We start from the raw sequence: 17,932 nt of genomic DNA, 5'->3' as shown, positions 1-17,932 counted from the left end.
TTTCTCGAGTGGAAGGAAGTGCCAGGACAGCTGGCACACCTGGTGATGGAGCTCCAGCACAGCAGGGAGAGGACAAACAGCACCCAGGGTGCAGAAACACTGCCCAGACCTCAAGTGATGGTCTGAGCAAAGTCAAAGCTCATCTGGAGCTCAAGCTGGCAAGGGTCACCAAGAAAAGCTCCCAGCAGGGCATCAGCTGTAAAATAATTCACAGAATAACTGGGCTGGAAGAGACCTCCAAAATCATCGAGTCCAATCCGCGCCCTAACACCTCAACTAAAATAATATAATAATGAACAAGATGTGATGGTTCAGTGACAGACTGAGGTGCTCAGAGCCTTCACCAGCACAGCCTCCCATGTTCTGTGTCCAAGGGGAGAGGAACAGCCAGGAGTGGCAGAGGATCAAGTCAAACATCCCTTGAGAGCTCCTGACCTGCAGGAAGACAGGACTCAGCTGCTGGGAAGAGGTCAGGCTGATACAGCCCAGCCTTGCCCCGACACCTCCAACACAGGCAAAAGTCACCTCTGCCTTGAGAAGGTTAAAAAGCACAGAATGGCAAAGGGCAGGCTGCTCAGCAGCCTCAGACTGGTACTGCAAGTCACTGCAAATACTACAGGAGGCAATTTCTGGTGTTCAAGACCCAAACAGACATCTTCTGTCTGAATTCCATGTTCTGCTTTGAGCACAGCCAGAACAAGGAGATCTCAAGTCCCTTCCAACTTTAGTGATTCCACGAGTCTACATTTTCTGCAAAGGAAAAAGTAAAACAAGTATTTGCTGTCTTCTGTTTTGGGGGGCATTCAGGGAATGGCAGAAAACTAAATATGAAGCATAAAAAGAAAAAAGAAAAAACTTTAAAGTACAGCTGCTACAGAAACATGGTTTAATATGAAGAAGGAAGGATGTGCACATCACAAAGAGGAGCAAGTACAGTTCTGTGTCAGGTTAGCTCAAGCATCATTTTAATTCATATTAAAAATTAAACCCCAAGGTTAACAACTGCACAGACAAAAGGTCACTTCTTTACTTCTTTTCAATTCTTGATCTCGTTTAGCCATTCCTACTTAACTCCTCCAACTGGGCTCTTCTTCCATGTCCAGCAGGAGCAGCAGGTTCCAGGGATTTCAGGTGGCTAGACCAGCCCAGCCCAGGGCTGTTCCAAAGCTCAGCCTGCCACAAAGGCAGAAATCAGACCATGTCAAGCATTCTCTGCTCATATTTTCACTCAGCTACCACATGGACAGCCTCACCAGGATATCAACAGAGATGTACTTCAGTGTTTGACACTTCTGGACTCATCTGGGCAAAAAGCATTGCTGCAAACTTCACCAAAACACACATTGCTTTAATTTATTTTTATTTCACTTAACAGCTGAAAAGATCACAGTGAAGAAACTGCAGTGTTTGGGTGCTCTCCACTAATGCAGACACCCTGATATTTCAGACTTGCCATATTTCACACCTGCTCTTCACTGCTGTAAATTCTTGATAACTTGGAAAGACATTCTACGAACAAACAAATTATTTTAGTGAAGCCTGGCATGAAAATCAAGCCTTGATTTCATCACCCTGCTCACTTTCAGACATGCACAGACTAGAAACCCTTCCCAGATCTTTTCCTGGAAAGGTAAGAGAGATCTCTGTTTATGTTTGGGGTTTTTCTTTTTGTTGCTGTTCAGGGCTTTGGTTTTTTAATGTAAAAAGCATCCAGTTTCACCAACTCTATTCATTCCTAGCACCACCACACTGAGTGTAACATGTCTGCAGAGGCCACTGAGGAGCAGAGGAAGCCAAAACCTTGCAATAAAATGCGTAGGACAGTTTTAATATGTAAAGTGAATTTTGAAGGAAGGGCTGTATTGACTTGATGTTAGCAACCAGATGTTGCAACCAATTTACAAGCAATTTTCTTCACTCTTGAGTGGATTCCCACCTTCCTTGTCCCCCATCCTCATCCCACTTTTGGTTTTTTACTTGCTGCACTAAAGCTGAATTGATTCCACAGTGTTTGCTAAATGCACACAAAACTCAAGTTTTCCTAAAGCCTTTGCACAGAAATCTGCTGTTTCAAGTTACTGAAACTCCTCATGCTTATAAAACCACTTTGCTGCATACATGAGGGCTATGGAAGAACCAGCTTGGAAATTATCTATTCTATAAAATGAAGTTAACATTAACTGGGAACAATCCATTTTCATCTTCTAAAAAACTTCATAAGCAATTAGCTAAAAAACTTTCCAGAGGTAAAAAAATGAACATAAAACCAAAACCAATGCCAAACAAACCCCCAAAAATCCATAAAACCCTTCTGATTGCTCCTTATCTTCTGCTGCCTTTTCACATGTTATCTATTAAAACTCAAAGCTCCAAAGGATCATTGGGCTGTTTCCTACACTTTCACATTCTTATCTGAGAAATTTATATCCAGATGTGTGTTTTCATCTCTCTGAAGAACCAGCCTTTCCCTTAGGGCCTTATTTCTCAGTATCTATTTCCACTTCTGGAAAACAAGCTCTCTTTGCTCAAAAATTTCCCTTCCATCATTTTTTTTTCACCTCTTTTTTTCTGGTCTCCAGCTAAGCTCCCTGCTGCATTTATCTAGGCATTTCAGAAATGCACAATTGCCTGCCTGCACCATTGCCTCACAATGAGCTCTCTCTTGTGCCCAGCTGTGCTCTCCAAACCCCACCTCTAACCAGCTCTACCACTTCAAGAGGATGAGACTGCCAGGGCCTCTTCTCACCACTCCACTGCAATTTCACACGAGCCTGTGACCCAGAGGCTCCCACATTGCTCAGTGATGCTGTAACCACTGCTGCCCTCCCCAAAGAAAGATGTTTCACCCAGGTTTTGCCAAAATCAGCATTTCAAAAAAACCTTCCTAATATAATGCCTCCCCAGTCTAAACAAAACCATCACAACAGAGCTGGAGAAAATCCATAAGTTAAGTTCCCACTGAAGTCCAGGCAAAACGTGCTTCAGGACAAACAGGAAGGCACAAGGCACAAACTGCTTTCTGGACTCATCTTGTCCTTGCTGAGATTTCTCAGAGTCATATTTAAACAACACAACTGCTTTAATTAAACATTGCTGTCTCCATAGCCGTGGACAAGCAGCACATACATATGCAGGATTACTTTAATGGGCTGGATGTCCTGTGATCACATCTGTTGTGTGAACTTTTTGTGCTACACACTCTATCCTAAACCAGACAGAATGGGCAAAATGCTGTTTCCTTATTGGGAGAGCAGAAAATTCATTAATGTAAAGTTAAATTATATTCTAATATAGGGAATGGATAACAATGCAGAACTTGTTGCTCTTCCACCTTGGATAAGACAGCCCTTCCCAAGGAACACGATATAAAATTCTAAGGAAGAGTCTTCCATTATTGGATAAGCATTTTGTAATCTTCAAAGGAAAACCGAAGTTAGGAATTGGAATATTTTCTATTTTGGGACAAATTATTTGTGGAAAAAACTCTTCCAAGTAAAGTCACATTTTTTCATTAGTTTGGTATCTTGTAACATATGACACTGCATTTAATGATAACACCCAAAACCCTCTTAGGCAGACAGAGAACCAAGTACTACTTGAACTTAAAAAGATGCAAAAATATTTGAAGAAGTGCTCAATATTGCCCAGTGCACACCCAGAGAAAATGTCAGAGATGACAATTCAGTAGGACAGTTTTGCTAAACTGTCTTAAAATGCTTGGTTCTACTCTGACCTGAGGAAGGCTCACAACTTATGGTATCCTGAAACTTTCAGGATTATTTATTAGGTACACCAGTAATAGCTCACAGTCTACTAACACTTCTATTCTGCACCAGTTAATTATCACTTTCTTACCTGCCACAGGAGAAAAGGAAAAAAACAATGGGAAAAAAACCAAAACCCAAGGATTCAGGAATAGTCCCCTAACTATTAGCATGCACCTTGCTTCTGCTATCAAAATGTTGTCTTCCTAACAGTTAAATGCTTATCTTTTGGCACATTTCACAAGAAAGTTGATTTCCACAGTCTTCCCTTCTATCCTGTCCCAAACAGCCAACCTTGACAGAATCCAGCTCTTGAAATAAAGTTTGGAGATGCACATTAAAAGCTGCATTTGATTGTGCTGTGATTTTGGAGATCAGAACCTCAGCTCCACTAATATGAAATTTATTACCATTTCTGTTATCATGCCTAGAAGCACCCTTACAATGGCTCAAGATTCCCTCATATTGAGCACTGTGCAAACAAAGATTTCCCAAGAGATTTTCTAGAAAGAAAAAAGAGCAAAGGGATGAAGACAAGCAGATGAAACAGAACTGAGTACAGCAAGCACTGTCCTCAATCCAACACAGCCTACCTTGCACTCTGTATTTTTAACTGATAGAATTAAAATTACAGCAAAATTTAAGTTTTGTAAAACAAACTGATGGCTCTGGGGGTTTTTTTGGTCTTTTTTTTTGGTCTTTTTTTGGGTTTTTTTGGTTTTTTTTGTTTTTTCTTTTTGGGGGGGGTTGTTTTGTTTTTTTGGGGAGGGCTTTTTGGCTTGTGGGGTTTTCTGGGTTTTTTTTTTTAACAAGGACTGCTCCTCTCAAGAAAAATCATCAGAATAGAAGGAAAAAAAGAATAAATCTATCAGAAATGGAGTTCAGCACCATCCTCCCCACATTTTCTACAGACACACTGACAGGCTGTAAAAATGGGTTACTGATCTCCAAAACACTGACCTGCAGGCTCCTTCCACAGAGCCCTGGCTGAAACAGAATCTGTGTCTCTGTAGAAGCAAACAGGTTCAGAGAAAACATCCTGAAAATCTGCAGGCAGCTCCTGTGTCCTGTGCTGTGGGTGACTGCTGGGATGCAGCGACAGCACCATGTCACCACTGTGTCCCCACACCACAGAAGAGGGGCAATTAATTCCCAAATACAACATTCATTCCAATTAATTCCCAAACACAACATTCATTCCAATTAATTCCCAAACACAACATTCATTCCAATTAATTCCCAAACACAGCACTAGTTCTAATTAATTACATACACCACTGCTGCCCCAAACCACACAGACTGTGGGTGCACAGGGCAGGCAGAGAGGCACCTCCAGGGACAAGGTGTCCCAAAATGCTGCCTGCACTCCCACTGCATTTTCAGGTGTTTGAGAGCCCTCATCAATACCCTGGTGCTAATTCCAGCAGGCTGATCCCTCTCCAGGCAGCTGAAGCAGGAATAAAGGCAGGCAGGAAGAACACAGGACTCTCCTGAGGAGTCCCTTTGCCAGAAAGTTAATGATTTCTGCAACAATATTGCAACTGTTGAAGAAAACAGGTATAAATGAATGTGAACATCAATTCTATAATCAATTTAGAAGCAAATTTCAGATTTTGAAGGCTAATCAATGGAAATTCAAGACGAGACCAGCTTTAAAACTGAGTTTTCTGCCTCATTTTAACCATACTCATGTTTACTGTAAATGCTCCCTTCACCAGTGACAGCAAAGTCAATTTGAAGCAATGCCTACAGTCTCATTTCCACCTGAGAGACAAAATTAGGGTCTTAGAAAAAAAGTAGATCACAAATAGAAAGGTAAAAATCTAATTAAAAGCTCCAGAAATCTATCAATCATAAGATTAAAATCATATATTGCAGCCATCAAACAGATGGTGTAAAAGCAAAATACAAAAATTTATTGTGACAGAGATAACTGACAGACCAGATTCAGTTGCAGGGGAAAAAATAGGCTGAAAATAACTGGGAGAGGTAAGAATCTGCCTCTTAAATTCTCTTTTCTGTGGAGATGGCCTTCAACTCAATCTCAATTTACTGAGTACAGAGCACAGACCTGCCCCCTTATCTTTGATGTGTTTAATACCATTAGACAAACTGTCAGTTGCCTACAAGGCCATTTGCTAATGGGCAAGAAGCATTCTTGCTATTGACAAGATCCATTCAAAACCTGAAATGATAATATGACTGACTAGAAAACACTGAAAACAAACTTGGAAATTGTGCATTACAGATCTCTGGAGAAAAGACTTGAAAAATACTGAAAACAGAGCAGCCTGGGCCATATTGCAACCCAAATGTGACTGGAACCCAGCCTTTTCTTATCCTGAACATTACTTACACAACAAACAAAAAAGTGAAATTGATATTTACGCTGGCAAAGTGTTGGTGAGCACAGAGGGATGGGAGTCAGCACAGCAGTGCCAGATCACAATCCATAGTGGCTATGCTAAAGCACGTGAATCAATGAGAACTTCTGGAAGCTTCCTGGGGCCCCAGAGCAGAAAGGAGCCAAGGACAGGAGGCACATTCCCACCAGCCTCTCCCTCAGACCTCACAAGAGGGAATAAAACTACTATAAACTATTATAAAACTATGATAACATTTTCTGAGCACCACTGCTCCGTCTACACCCTGTAACAGGATGGACAGACAGACAATGCCCTGAAGGAAGCTCTGCCCCACGTCCCTTGCTCAGCCCTTCTCCATGGTGCTGCCAGCATCATTCTTCTTGGAAAGGCTTTGTCCTTCGAGTTCACTTTGGCTTTGCTCCCCAAACTTATCTTCCTTCCTCACCTGAAGTCAGACACCTGCTGTGTCTCCTCCTCCCTGAGGAGGACAGACATCACTGTTTTGTCCTGCAGGATGGAAAATAAGCCCAGCAGGAAAAGAGAAGCCCCTTCAGAGAGCTGTGGGACCACGAGATGTGTGAGTGGATTCCTACAAGTGCTCCACACTGTGGGAAATCAAGCAACACAAACTTTATCCAGGGTTTTGGGAAAGTTAAGCTTCAAGTCATTTGGGCTGTTAGTTCCTGGGAGGGAACACATCCTATTTAAGCCTTCTGAACAGTCTCTGCAGTAAACAAACTCACTTCTTTACATGCAGTCACTGAAATTACCCACTGAATATCCTTATCAGAGCCAAGTCCTTTTCCCCTATCATCATTAGCTCCAAACATCTTGTGAGATTTCTGTGAAAAAATCTTTTTTTTTTTTCTGCTCTGTGGAGGTTGAGGAATAGCCTAAATACTCTTGAAAACACAGACAACAAATATCAGAGCCAATGTCCATGCAGGACAAGCTACTTTTGTTTTAAACACAACTGGAAATGTTTGTACCCTGGCAGTGACATTCCAAAAGATGACAGGTAGTTCTCACTGCAAAGGTTAAATGACAATGTAAAACAGAAGGAGTTTTATAAAACTACAGTGCCAATAAAAGAGCATCAGGATTTACTTTTTTTATTGGCCTCACATCCCTACAGGTAAGCTGTACCTGTATTCTTGGCTACATGCCTCCCCAAAGCCATACAGTGCACAGATTCCAGGGATACAAAAACAACACTCATCATCTGTATTTTCAGACTCCCTAAAAGACAACAGCTGCTCTTTAGAGGGGCAATTTTCCTTTGGCCTAATTCCTTTGCATGAATCAATACTCAGCTGCAAAAGTAAGTATATGAATAAAAGTAAATAGTCTCAGAGAAGCTCATTAAAAAGTTCTGCAGGAAGTAGCCTGGTCTCTTTCATCTCAAAACCTAATCCAAATTTGTGCAAATAAATACAGGCAACATGACAATGGCCACTACTTGCTTCTGCAGCTACCAATTTACAACAGCTAATTCCATCCTCCTTCCTGCTCCCATCACTTCAAAACCACGTCACAAATTTAACAGAGCAGACTGATCCTGCCCAGGTGTGTGCCAGCTCAAGCACTGCTAGTCAGAGTTACACTAGGAAAGGGATTTATCCCCATAAAATCAGAGAACCCAGTGGAGTTTTCCCAGGATCAGTCCCTCCAAGAGCAAGCTTTCCAAGTTAAAGCCACGTACATCCACCTACTGACACATGACCTAGGGAAAAAAATATCTGAGAAATGCTCCATGCAAGGTTTTGGAGACAATTACTACAAACAAATGAGTGGTAATCCCTAGTGGGAAGAACTCTAGAAAAGCAGAATGTCAGTGCAAGAGTCACATAATTATATTTGCATGTGTTTAACATCGCCTTCTGCAGGAATATGGAAGCACTCAAGACAGGAGCTTAGATTTAATTTGGAGACAGAATTGAGGAAGTTGAAGACTTATTACAAGCCAGTGCAACTTCAGCAGCTCCATGCACCTAGGCCAAAACCACCATAATAATATTTGTGTAACAGAAACCCCAGACCACATGAAAACTCAGGAGTAAGCAGATGACTAAGCTTCTAAATTGCACCTAAATGTGGACACACTCAATTTAGCTGCTCAGACAAAGCACAGAACAGATTAGTCCTACAAGCTTTATCAATTTAGCAAGGTAAAGAATCCTTCAAATGAAAGGCAAAACAAAGCAATGACTAACACAGGAGAGCTATCAATTAAACAAGAGCCTAAGCCACCAAACAAACTCATCAAGAACTCAAACATGGTTAAATTCCCCAAATAAGCTTTTATACATATGTAATATTTATAAAAGCTTATTTGGGGAATTTAACCATGCTGCTAACAGACAGGGAGATAGCCAGGCATGAATGGGAGGAAAATCACAAAGGCTCATGCTTCACACTCAAGCAGGAGGCAGACACTGACCCAGAAGACTTCTGAGCAGTTTCTGAGTATCACTGGTTCCTTTCAGAGCTGAGGAGCTCAGCTGTCAGGCTTTGATCTGCTCACTGCATTTTTGCAGCATCTCAAACTGAACGTGCCTACCAGCATTATTAAGTGTTATAAAGAGCCACGTGTGTGATATTCTACATATATAGAAAACATTTCCACTGAAAGAAATTATAGAAATTATTGAAATAATCACATCCGAGAACTGAAGCACAGCTAAGGAAACTCTCATTATGGGAGTTGGATGGAGCAATCCTAAGGAACGTTTTAGAAAGGTAAAATATTTGTAAAATATTTGGGATTCTCATGGATGTGTTTACATATCCTTAAATTTTCTTCCTTTATTAGGTCAAACGTCTTATCAGTTGCCCAGCTAAAATAGAAGAACCACTGTGCCCACTCCAGATTTAGTTTTTACAGATATAAATATAAATAAATATAGGTAATTTATTTTATCTAATAAATTACCAGTTTTTCTCCAAAACACAAAAAATTCTATCAACTTCTATTTTTGCTCGCAAGTGTGGAAGGGATCAGAAAATACTAACAACAGCCACAAGGGCAGCTCTGCCATCCTCTCAAGGACCCCTGTGGAGCATCACATTCTGCAATATGAGGACATACTGTAAATATGGAATATGATGGCTATCCTGAGCATTCCTTCTCCACAACAAGCATAATTGGAGGTCACTCCTGGAAGTGACAAGGATTTGCTTCACCACTTATTTTCTCCAGACTGAGTAATTTCGTTGTGCAGCAGGACAATTTTCACCTCTTTTTAGCTCTTTATGAGAGGTGAGCCAAAGCTGCCATGTCAACCACACAATTAGAAGCCTATCATAGAATGTAATCACAAGGTAAAAACTGGAGCACAAACCTAGCACTACTTGCTATATTTGCAAAGTTACTATTAAAGATCAGCCTGTGTAAAAATTAAAAATAGAAGTATGGGGTTGTTTTATAGCTCTGTTTCTGTGATCACTGGTTAATCTGTGGATTTCCTTCCAGGCAGAAATCACAGGTATAAACCTACAGACCTTCAAAGTGTTCAGGGAAAAAAAAAATAAATAAGCATGCATCTCATTTCTCAGGAAAAATCAGTAATCAAAGCTAGTTCATTTAATAGAATTTCTCAATAAGAAATTCTTTTCCCCCTAAAGATATTTCCCATTGTTTCCTTAATGTTATATTTTCAGTTTTCCTGGGTTTCATATTAACACAAATTTGAATAATATTTAACTTGGCTCCATTAGCCCAAACAATCTGTAACATTTGTCCAAACATAACTCTAAAAGCTTGGTGGCAAAATATTTTAAGTGGTGCTATTAGATCTTTTACTAATTAAAGCAAAAAGTTTCCGACTTGAACAGGTATGTGGAATTTTTAGCTCAGGAGAATGCAGAGAGAAATAAATACCTTTCCAGAGCACAACAGTTTAAAAAGGCACTTCGTGTGTGGCCAACAAGAAACTTGTTAAAATTATTTTCCCCAACATATAAACATGTCTCCAAGATTAAAAATATTTTTGTGATTTCAGATATGATCAATTTGGTCTTATTTACATGCTAAACATTCTAGTAAGAAGATTACACATCAACCCACTGTTATGTCATAAATAGTTACAGGTTGCTGTGGACCACAGGGCAGAATGAGATACTCTGATATATCCTGTGGCTGGCTGATGTTTCACCTACGAGCAGAATTTACACTCCAAGGAATAGAGTCGTCTTCTCTCTACTGCTTACATCAGAAAGCCCAAGCTGGTGCAATTAGTAGAAATCTAGATTTGAAGAAACCGATACAAGCTTTAAATCAGTTGTAATGAAGATGTTGGTGAACGCTACAAAAACAGTGAAAGGCTCACAATGGACTGACAGAAGTGAAAACTGAAAACAATATTTAAAATACAGATTAAAGTGTTACCACATGACCTTTTGTATCCTATTTCCACAAGGTTTCAGCCACTGAATGATCCAACAATACACTATTTATATATGTTAAAAAACCCCAAACAAACCATCCAACACAGCTACATTTCACATTTATCAGTGGTGGTATCTCTGAGGTTAAATGTTCAAACTGAATATTGTGAAATCGCTACTATTGTTCTTTTCCAAGCCAGTAATCTAAAATTTAAATCTGTAAATAACACCAAGAAAGAACAAGACCAAGACAGTCATTATGCTCTCCTTCATTCTTTTTAACACTTAACCAGCCAAAGCAAACAGCCTTCTTCTGGCTCAGCCTCCTGCAGCAGAAAGGAAAGTTCACATCTCTGTGATGTTCGTTCTCGCCAGTGAAACCCAGTAACAACACGAATTCAGCCCCCCTGAAACTCCAGCTACAACAAATTACCATTTATGAAATGGTTCTCAGGTGGCCAACTAACCTTGTGCTTGTGAATCACTTGAACCTGCAATTTAAAAGTTTAATTCTAGCCTTTAACTCTTTAAACCATTCACACGCCTCACCAGTGAAGCACACAAACCACCCATGTTATCACACATTCTTGGCATGCTCCCCTGGTACTGGCTTGTTGTGGTGTTTGTTGTTCCAGATTTGGGGGTTTTCTGAAAAGGTTGGTACCCACCAATTTCAGAGTACACAGTTTCAGACACAGAAGTTAAGGTTTCTATAGCACTGACATATGAAAGCTATTGCTCACACAGCTGAGGTTAAAAGGAGGGCTGATATGGCCACAAAACATTAAAGGTTGTAGAATAGTGTAGTAAGAAAGCTGCATATTGCTATCATTTAAGAGCTCTCAGCGCTATAAAATGCATTTAGAAACAGCCAAGCATTCTATAAAATTTCATTCTGGGACAGAACTTAGCCTTTAGGAGTGCTCTTTGCACACAAACTTTGTTTGCTTAGTAACCTCATCCAGCTTTCTTCCTCGGAGGAAAAACTGCCTGAGAATTTGAAGTTTCCCCAAGTCTATGACCCAGAAGGAAATAAAACAGGAAGTCAGGCCATACAATCTACAGCATTTGCTTACAAGTTCAAAAACATTTTAAGTCAGGGGCCAACCCCCAGGAGGCACAGCCGGGTGCGCTCTCCTGGGGTCACCCCGGAGCGCTGCGGAGCCCGGCCGGGGCTGTTCAACATTCCCCATGGAATGAATGCGAGCCTTTAACATTCCCCATGGAATGAACGTGTCCCTCTAACATCCCCCTTGAATGATCGCGTCCCTTTAACATTGCTTCCTGGAATGAACGTGTCCCTTTAACATCCTTCCCTGGACGTGTCCCTCTTACATCCCCCCTGGAATGAACGTGTCCCTTTAACATCCTTCCCTGGACGTGTCCCTCTAACATCCCCCTTGGAATGAACGTGAGCTTTTAACATCCCCCTGGAATGAACGTGTCCCTCTAACATTCCCCCTGGAATGATCGCGTCCCTTTAACATTGCTCCCTGGAATGAACGTGTCCCTTTAACATCCTTCCCTGGACGTGTCCCTCTAACATCCCCCCTGGAATGAACGTGTCCCTTTAACATCACCCTCTGGAATGAACGTCACCCCTGGAACGTCCCTTTTAACACCCACCCCCGGCCGTGTCCCTCTAAAATCCCCCCTGGCCCTGTCCCTCTAACATTCTCCCCCGGCCGTGTCCCTCTAACATTCCCTCCCTGGCCATCTCTCTCTAACATTCCCTCCCTGGCCATCTCTCTCTAACATCCCCCGGCCGTGTCCCTGTCTCGCACCGGGCACTCCGAGCTGTGCCATCTGCTCTGCATTAAGGCACGTCAGAGACGCCGTCCCCTGCACCGAGCGAGTGCCAGAACTCTATCAGAAAACTCAACTTTGCTTTCAGCTTTCTCCCTAGGAACTCGGTGAGCAAGTAGAAACAGTCAGCTAAAAAACTCCCGAGAACTTCCAATACGGGGGATTTGCTAGGAACACATTCATTATTCTCCGTGCTCCCCACAGCGTTACGTTGCTATCATAAACCCTGAGGCAGATTAGAAATTGAATACCCAGCTTCCCCGCAGCAGTTGAAAACAGAAATTAGAGGCTGTTTAATGTGACTTCTCCGTTTGAATTAGTTTATGGAAGCAGTCGGTTTTCCATGGTGATGAAATCACCACGCTGAGAAAGTAAGGAGAAACTGCTACCAGCCGCCAGGTGAAAACATCCAGGTTTCTAATTGCATATTAAATTGCTGTTTGCACTGACAGTGATTACAGCCGGGAGCACTCCAGGTACAGCTCCGAACTCCATTTCAAGCAAGTCACTGCAAAACCCGATCGGGAGGCAGCTGAAAGTTACCGTGAAACTCTGAAACCGATCGCCCGTACAAAGGAACAGCGGCAGGAGCGCCGCAAGTCCCGAAAAGCTCCTCCCCTTCCCTCCCGAAAACATTAATCCGTGCTGGATTGCTGAAACTCCTGTTACCGAGCGCTCGGCACTGATAGGCAGGTGCTGGGAAACTCGTCCCAGGTGTTCCTACAAGTGCTCGAGAAGCCCGTAACGGTTTGGGGTTATTTTTTTACTTACAGTCTCTCCGCATTCCTGGGAATATCCCTCGGCACAGTTTTGAGTCCCAGTCCGTGACAATCCACGTTGGAAGCAATACACGTACACTTATGCGGGCATCCTCCAACAGGCATCCAACTCACGGAGCTCCAAAAGCTCAGGATCGTTCCGAGGCACAGAAACGCGCTTCTCCCACCACACAACATGGTTCTCGGTGGGTATAAAAGTGAGCGAGAACAGCCGGCCCTTAAAGATGAAATGCCTCTAAGAAAAAAGGGAAAAGAAAACAAGAGGCTCTTAGTACAGCCCAAGGGAACCCACCACTGCCATCATCGCCGGAGCACCAGCAAAGCTTCAAAGGCGCCCGAGAAGGTCACGTTAGGTGGAAGAAGGTGGGGAATTGCCTTTCGGGCTCAGGTTTCTTTCTGTTATCTACGAACGGTACCAGAAGGCAGATAGTTTAACAGAGCTCGAGCCAGATGCGTCCTCAGATGAAAGAGAACCCGGGAGCGGAGGCAAACACACACAAAACATCCATCGGGAGCGGCGGCAACCTCCAAAACAGCCTCCTCCGCTCTGCACCGCCCCACCTGGGCCGGGCAGGTAACCCGCGGAGGGGACGGCCGGGGCTGCGCAGCGACCCCTCGGCCGCGGGCCCGCCCCGCCGCGGGCCGTGCGGGGCTGTGCGGGAGCCGTGCCGGAGCAGCGCTGCCGAGCGGGGATGGAGCGGGGCGCGCCCCCCCCGCCGCGCCATTGGCCGCCGCGCCTGACGTCACCGCCCGCCCGGGCCGGCCCGCAGCGCCGCGAGTTCGAGACCCGCGGGGACCGGGATGGGGACCGGGACAGGGACGAGGACCGGGGCAGCGCGGAGCGGGCGGCCCGGGGACAGTGCGGAGGGGACGCGGCGGCGCCTCGCAGCCCCTTCTTCCCTTTCCCGCCCGGCGCCGCGGCGGGGGGACGCGGCTCCCGGAGCGGGGCGAGCCCCCCCCCCGGCCCGGTTCGGGTTTCGGGAAGGAAGGTGCGGGCTGGAGCACGGGAACGGGCGCGCAGCGGCTCCGCGCTGCCCCTGCGGCCGGGGAGGCTGCGCCGCCTTTTGTTGCCCGCGTTCGCTCTCCCCGAGTACCCCCTGGCGGCGGCTGCTCGGCCGGGGACACGGGGACACCCGGGCTGTGCTCCCCGCGCACCTCCGGGGACACCCGGGCTGTGCTCCCCGCACACCTCCGGGGACACGGGGACACCGGGGCTGTGCTCCCCGCGCACCGGCACCGTCCCGCCCCAGCGCCTCCCGTCCCGGGACTCCGCCGGGGTCACTGCTGGGCTTCGGGCGCTGAAGTTCAGCGCCGAAAGTTGAAACTTGGGAAAAATGTGCTTAATAAAACAAAAGCAGGGTCCGTGTGCGTGGTCATTCTGTTCTAATTTAAGGCTCCTATATTTTACCTAAAGAGGGCCAAAGAAGGCAGCACACCCCCAAAAGCCCTAGAGCACTGGGAAAGTGGCCAGTCCTGCCAAAGGGCTTTTTTTTTTAAGGTTAGTCTTGGCTCCTCAGCAGGTAGGGTTGCCCTGTAGCACACCATACACACAGTGACCTGCTGGCCCAAAATAAAGCTGGTGGATGCACATCAGGAACATCTGCCTGTTTCAATAAACCTTGTTTCTTATTTCACAGACTTAAAAATAGTTCAAAAGACAGGTTTATGACTAACTTACTTGGGAACACAGATATTCTGTTCTTTATCTGCATCACAAACTTGTGGTCCATGACTATGGAGTCTAGGCTCTGATCCTGTGGTAAGGAAGTTTTCAATAAGGATCATGGCCAGCATTACCACAAAAGCCTCACAACTCTCCAAAGATTTGGCATGGCTAAGTTACATTAGGATTCAGGTTCTCAGATGTGTCCAAAACATGCTCTCAACCTTTTTCTACAAACATTTAGTATTTAAGTGAAGGGCTACTAGCTAGTAGTTCATCACAAGCTATGGATGTGGCCTTCCAGTTTGCAGTAGCAGATCCCAAATAACCTGTTCATTTCTGGCAGCATTTTCTTCATGTTTTGATTACTGAAGTTTGGAATTACCTGAGCCATTTCTGCCCTCCTGGATAGCTGTTTTTGCCCAAACCAGTCAAGTGTCCCCCTTCACAGCCAGCAAAGCAGCTACTTGTCTGCTGCCTTCTGTAATGAGCAGAGATTTGGCACTCAAGTGTTTCCCTGTGAAGGCAAATTTGTCAAAGAGCACAAGCAAGACCACAAGTTAACCTTCAACTCTCCTGGTCTTTGTCTGAAAGAGCAAGAAAATTGTTTTTCTCATATAAAAGTGAATTATTTGCATGAAAATTTGTATTTGTTTATAGAAACCACCTTAATCAAGCCTTGAGATTCAACCCCTTATGAGAGAACCCAAAGCTCAGTGCAGTGGCCCCTGTATAGCAGTATCCAGCCCTGGAGCTCAGTGGCAAGTGACAGGAGGTTGGAAAATGCCCAGAGGGATTCGGCTGTCACCCCTTGAGCTTTATGCTTTTTCAGAAAAGATTAGAAAACACACTCATCCATCCCAAGACGAAAAGCTTGGGAAGGCTTCATCCTGCCTGGATTCCCAAATTAACCTTTCCTATCCCTGATCAAAAGGCAGAGGGGAATGACTTTGACCAGCAGCGTGAGCAGAAGTAAGTGGCAAAGCCCCAGAGCCCTGTCCAGCCTCAGTGCCCAAAGCAGCAGTGATAAATGGGGGGTCTGAGCCGTTCCCTCTCCTTTTCCCTCTCCAGAGGCCAAGGCACAGCCAGCTCCAGGCATGTCACCGACACTCAGCACTATCTATTCTGAGGCCAGCACGCTCTGTCAAGTGTGAGCCTACAAGAGATCAGCTCTTGAACAAGGAACAGCTGGTTCAGACCAGGCAGGACAGAAATTGCACTGCTTAGGAAGACAAAGTACTCGCAAAGCTCTGAAGTCTCCTCTGCACAGACTGATGGGGTACGCCCTTAGCTCATTCTGACACTGAAAATACTTTCCTTGGAACCTGACTTCCCTTGGCAGCCAGGCAACACAATTCCAAGGAAAGGCTCTTTTCCTGTTCTAGTTCACCAGCAATCATCTGCCCAGCCCTGAAGATAGCTCTAAGGAGAGGCACACACCCCTCACCTCAGGATGGGGGCACAGAAGCAGTTGGATGCTCAGTAAATAAGATTATAGGTAATGCAGACATCATAGCAAAAAACAAAAGCCTCTTCAACACTGTCATCCAAAGCAGTTGACATATTCCATGCTTCAGTGGTAATCCCTCACAATAAAATTTCCCTGAAAGACAAGTGAACCTGATTAAATGGCAGAAAAACAGATGAGCCAAAAGCCGAGCCTATCCTTGAAACATATTTAATTTTTATAAAAGCTAAGAGGCACATTCTCCTGCATTCCAGTTAAAACAGCTCTTAAAGGGAGATGGCCACAATCTCAGGACACACCACAGTGGAGCAGGGTGTTAACTCTGTTGGTTTTCCTTCACACACATCTCATAGCTCCTGGCTCACAGCAATTGCCACAGGCTGGCAAACAAGTCACTCTTCATTCTCTTTCTAGGCCATTGGCAGAGGTCAGCACAGCAAGTTTAACACAAAACTGTACAAAGCTACAAATTATTGGATAATTTGAATAAATAAAGTGTTTTTTCCTAATATAAATACAAATTTAGGCAAGTTATTTTTAGGAGCCATCTTAAAGCTGGACAGCTTTTATCTGTACTATTTCCTCGACTATTAGACACTACCAACATTTCCATATATGTAAAACCCCTTACAAACAAGATTACTATCAAAGGTGTGCTGTCTGCTCAGCAGGGATTTAAATCTTGCCTGCTGCTTCTGCAATAAGAAATATACTACAAAGAAATATAGTTTCTCTTAGTAAATTAGTAGTTCACTACTTAGAACATCTTTGAAAATTGACTAATACATAAATATTTGTTTTCAAGTAAGGAAAAAATAGCTTTGTTTTTTCCCCATAGCATGGGATGACATTTACTAAGCAGATGTTCAGAGTATATCTACATTCAAGCAGTGCTGCCACCTAAGCACTTCTCTAGCTGCCTTCTCTTGAGAATCCACGATCAACATTGCCTTGGAATAGCACCCTCCATACCAGCCTAGGAAAGCTGTGCTCTGGGAGCAGGGTGGGCAGAACCAGACAGAACCATCACAGCAGCTGCTTGGGGAGAGGTAAGGGGGGGAGAAAAAAAAAAAAATAAAGAAAAACTAAAATAGAAATCTCGACAATTTCGAGCTTCCAACACATTCTTCGCGAAACACGCAAGCACAAGTGTTTACAGTTAATTTCAAGATAAATTACATGGTGTGTCATGCATAACGTCACCGTGTCCCTTGTTGGGGACTTCCTGGGCAGTTGTGCACAGGCACACGCTGAGCAGCAAGTGTGGCTTGTCTGAGAGCACAGGGCTCGCTGCACTGGTGCTGTGCATGTGGCCTGCACATGTGCAGGACAGCTGATGGCTCCCAAATGCTCATTTTTTAGCATGCACAATAGTCAGTTGTCTAGAGGCCTGATGGGAACCGGTCAGCTGGATGAAGTCCTGAAATCTCAAAGTTTATGGGCAACAAGTAAGACCCGTTAAAGGAATCCAAGCTTGTGGCTCTCTGGTTGAAGAGCACAAGAGCATCAGTGCTGCAGGAGTACCTGCACAGCAGAGCAGAGCTTCCAGCAGCAGCAGCCAGGAGGGTGGAGAGGAAATTACTAATTTTGATGACTTCAAAGGAATCAAGCCTTGAATCTTACCATAAGTCACAAGGCTCTCTGAACAGCCCAACGAGGAGCTCTCAAGCACATCAGACACATCACAGGCTGATGTGCGC

At 44.2% G+C, this 17,932-nt stretch overlaps 1 protein-coding gene across 2 annotated transcripts in view; it reads right to left on the bottom strand.

The window, feature by feature from the left end:
• SLIT3 (slit guidance ligand 3) overlaps positions 1-17,932 on the bottom strand; it is a 524,200-nt gene that overhangs the window by 459,476 nt on the left and 46,792 nt on the right. Inside the window, exon 4 of one of the 2 annotated variants that reach the window (XM_039701675.1) lies at positions 13,094-13,336. In XM_039701675.1, the coding sequence (XP_039557609.1) occupies positions 13,094-13,278 (185 nt within the window). In that variant the 5' untranslated portion in view covers positions 13,279-13,336. Of the gene's footprint in view, positions 1-13,093; positions 13,768-17,932 lie in introns of those variants that run through there. The other variant, XM_039701676.1, reaches the window with a different exon arrangement.

Source organism: Passer montanus, unplaced genomic scaffold (assembly GCF_014805655.1).
Source record: "Passer montanus isolate IOZ18808 unplaced genomic scaffold, ASM1480565v1 scaffold15, whole genome shotgun sequence".
NCBI lineage: Eukaryota > Metazoa > Chordata > Aves > Passeriformes > Passeridae > Passer > Passer montanus.
The sequence above is the reverse complement of the archived record's forward strand: the minus strand, read 5'-3'. Positions and strand labels throughout refer to the sequence as shown.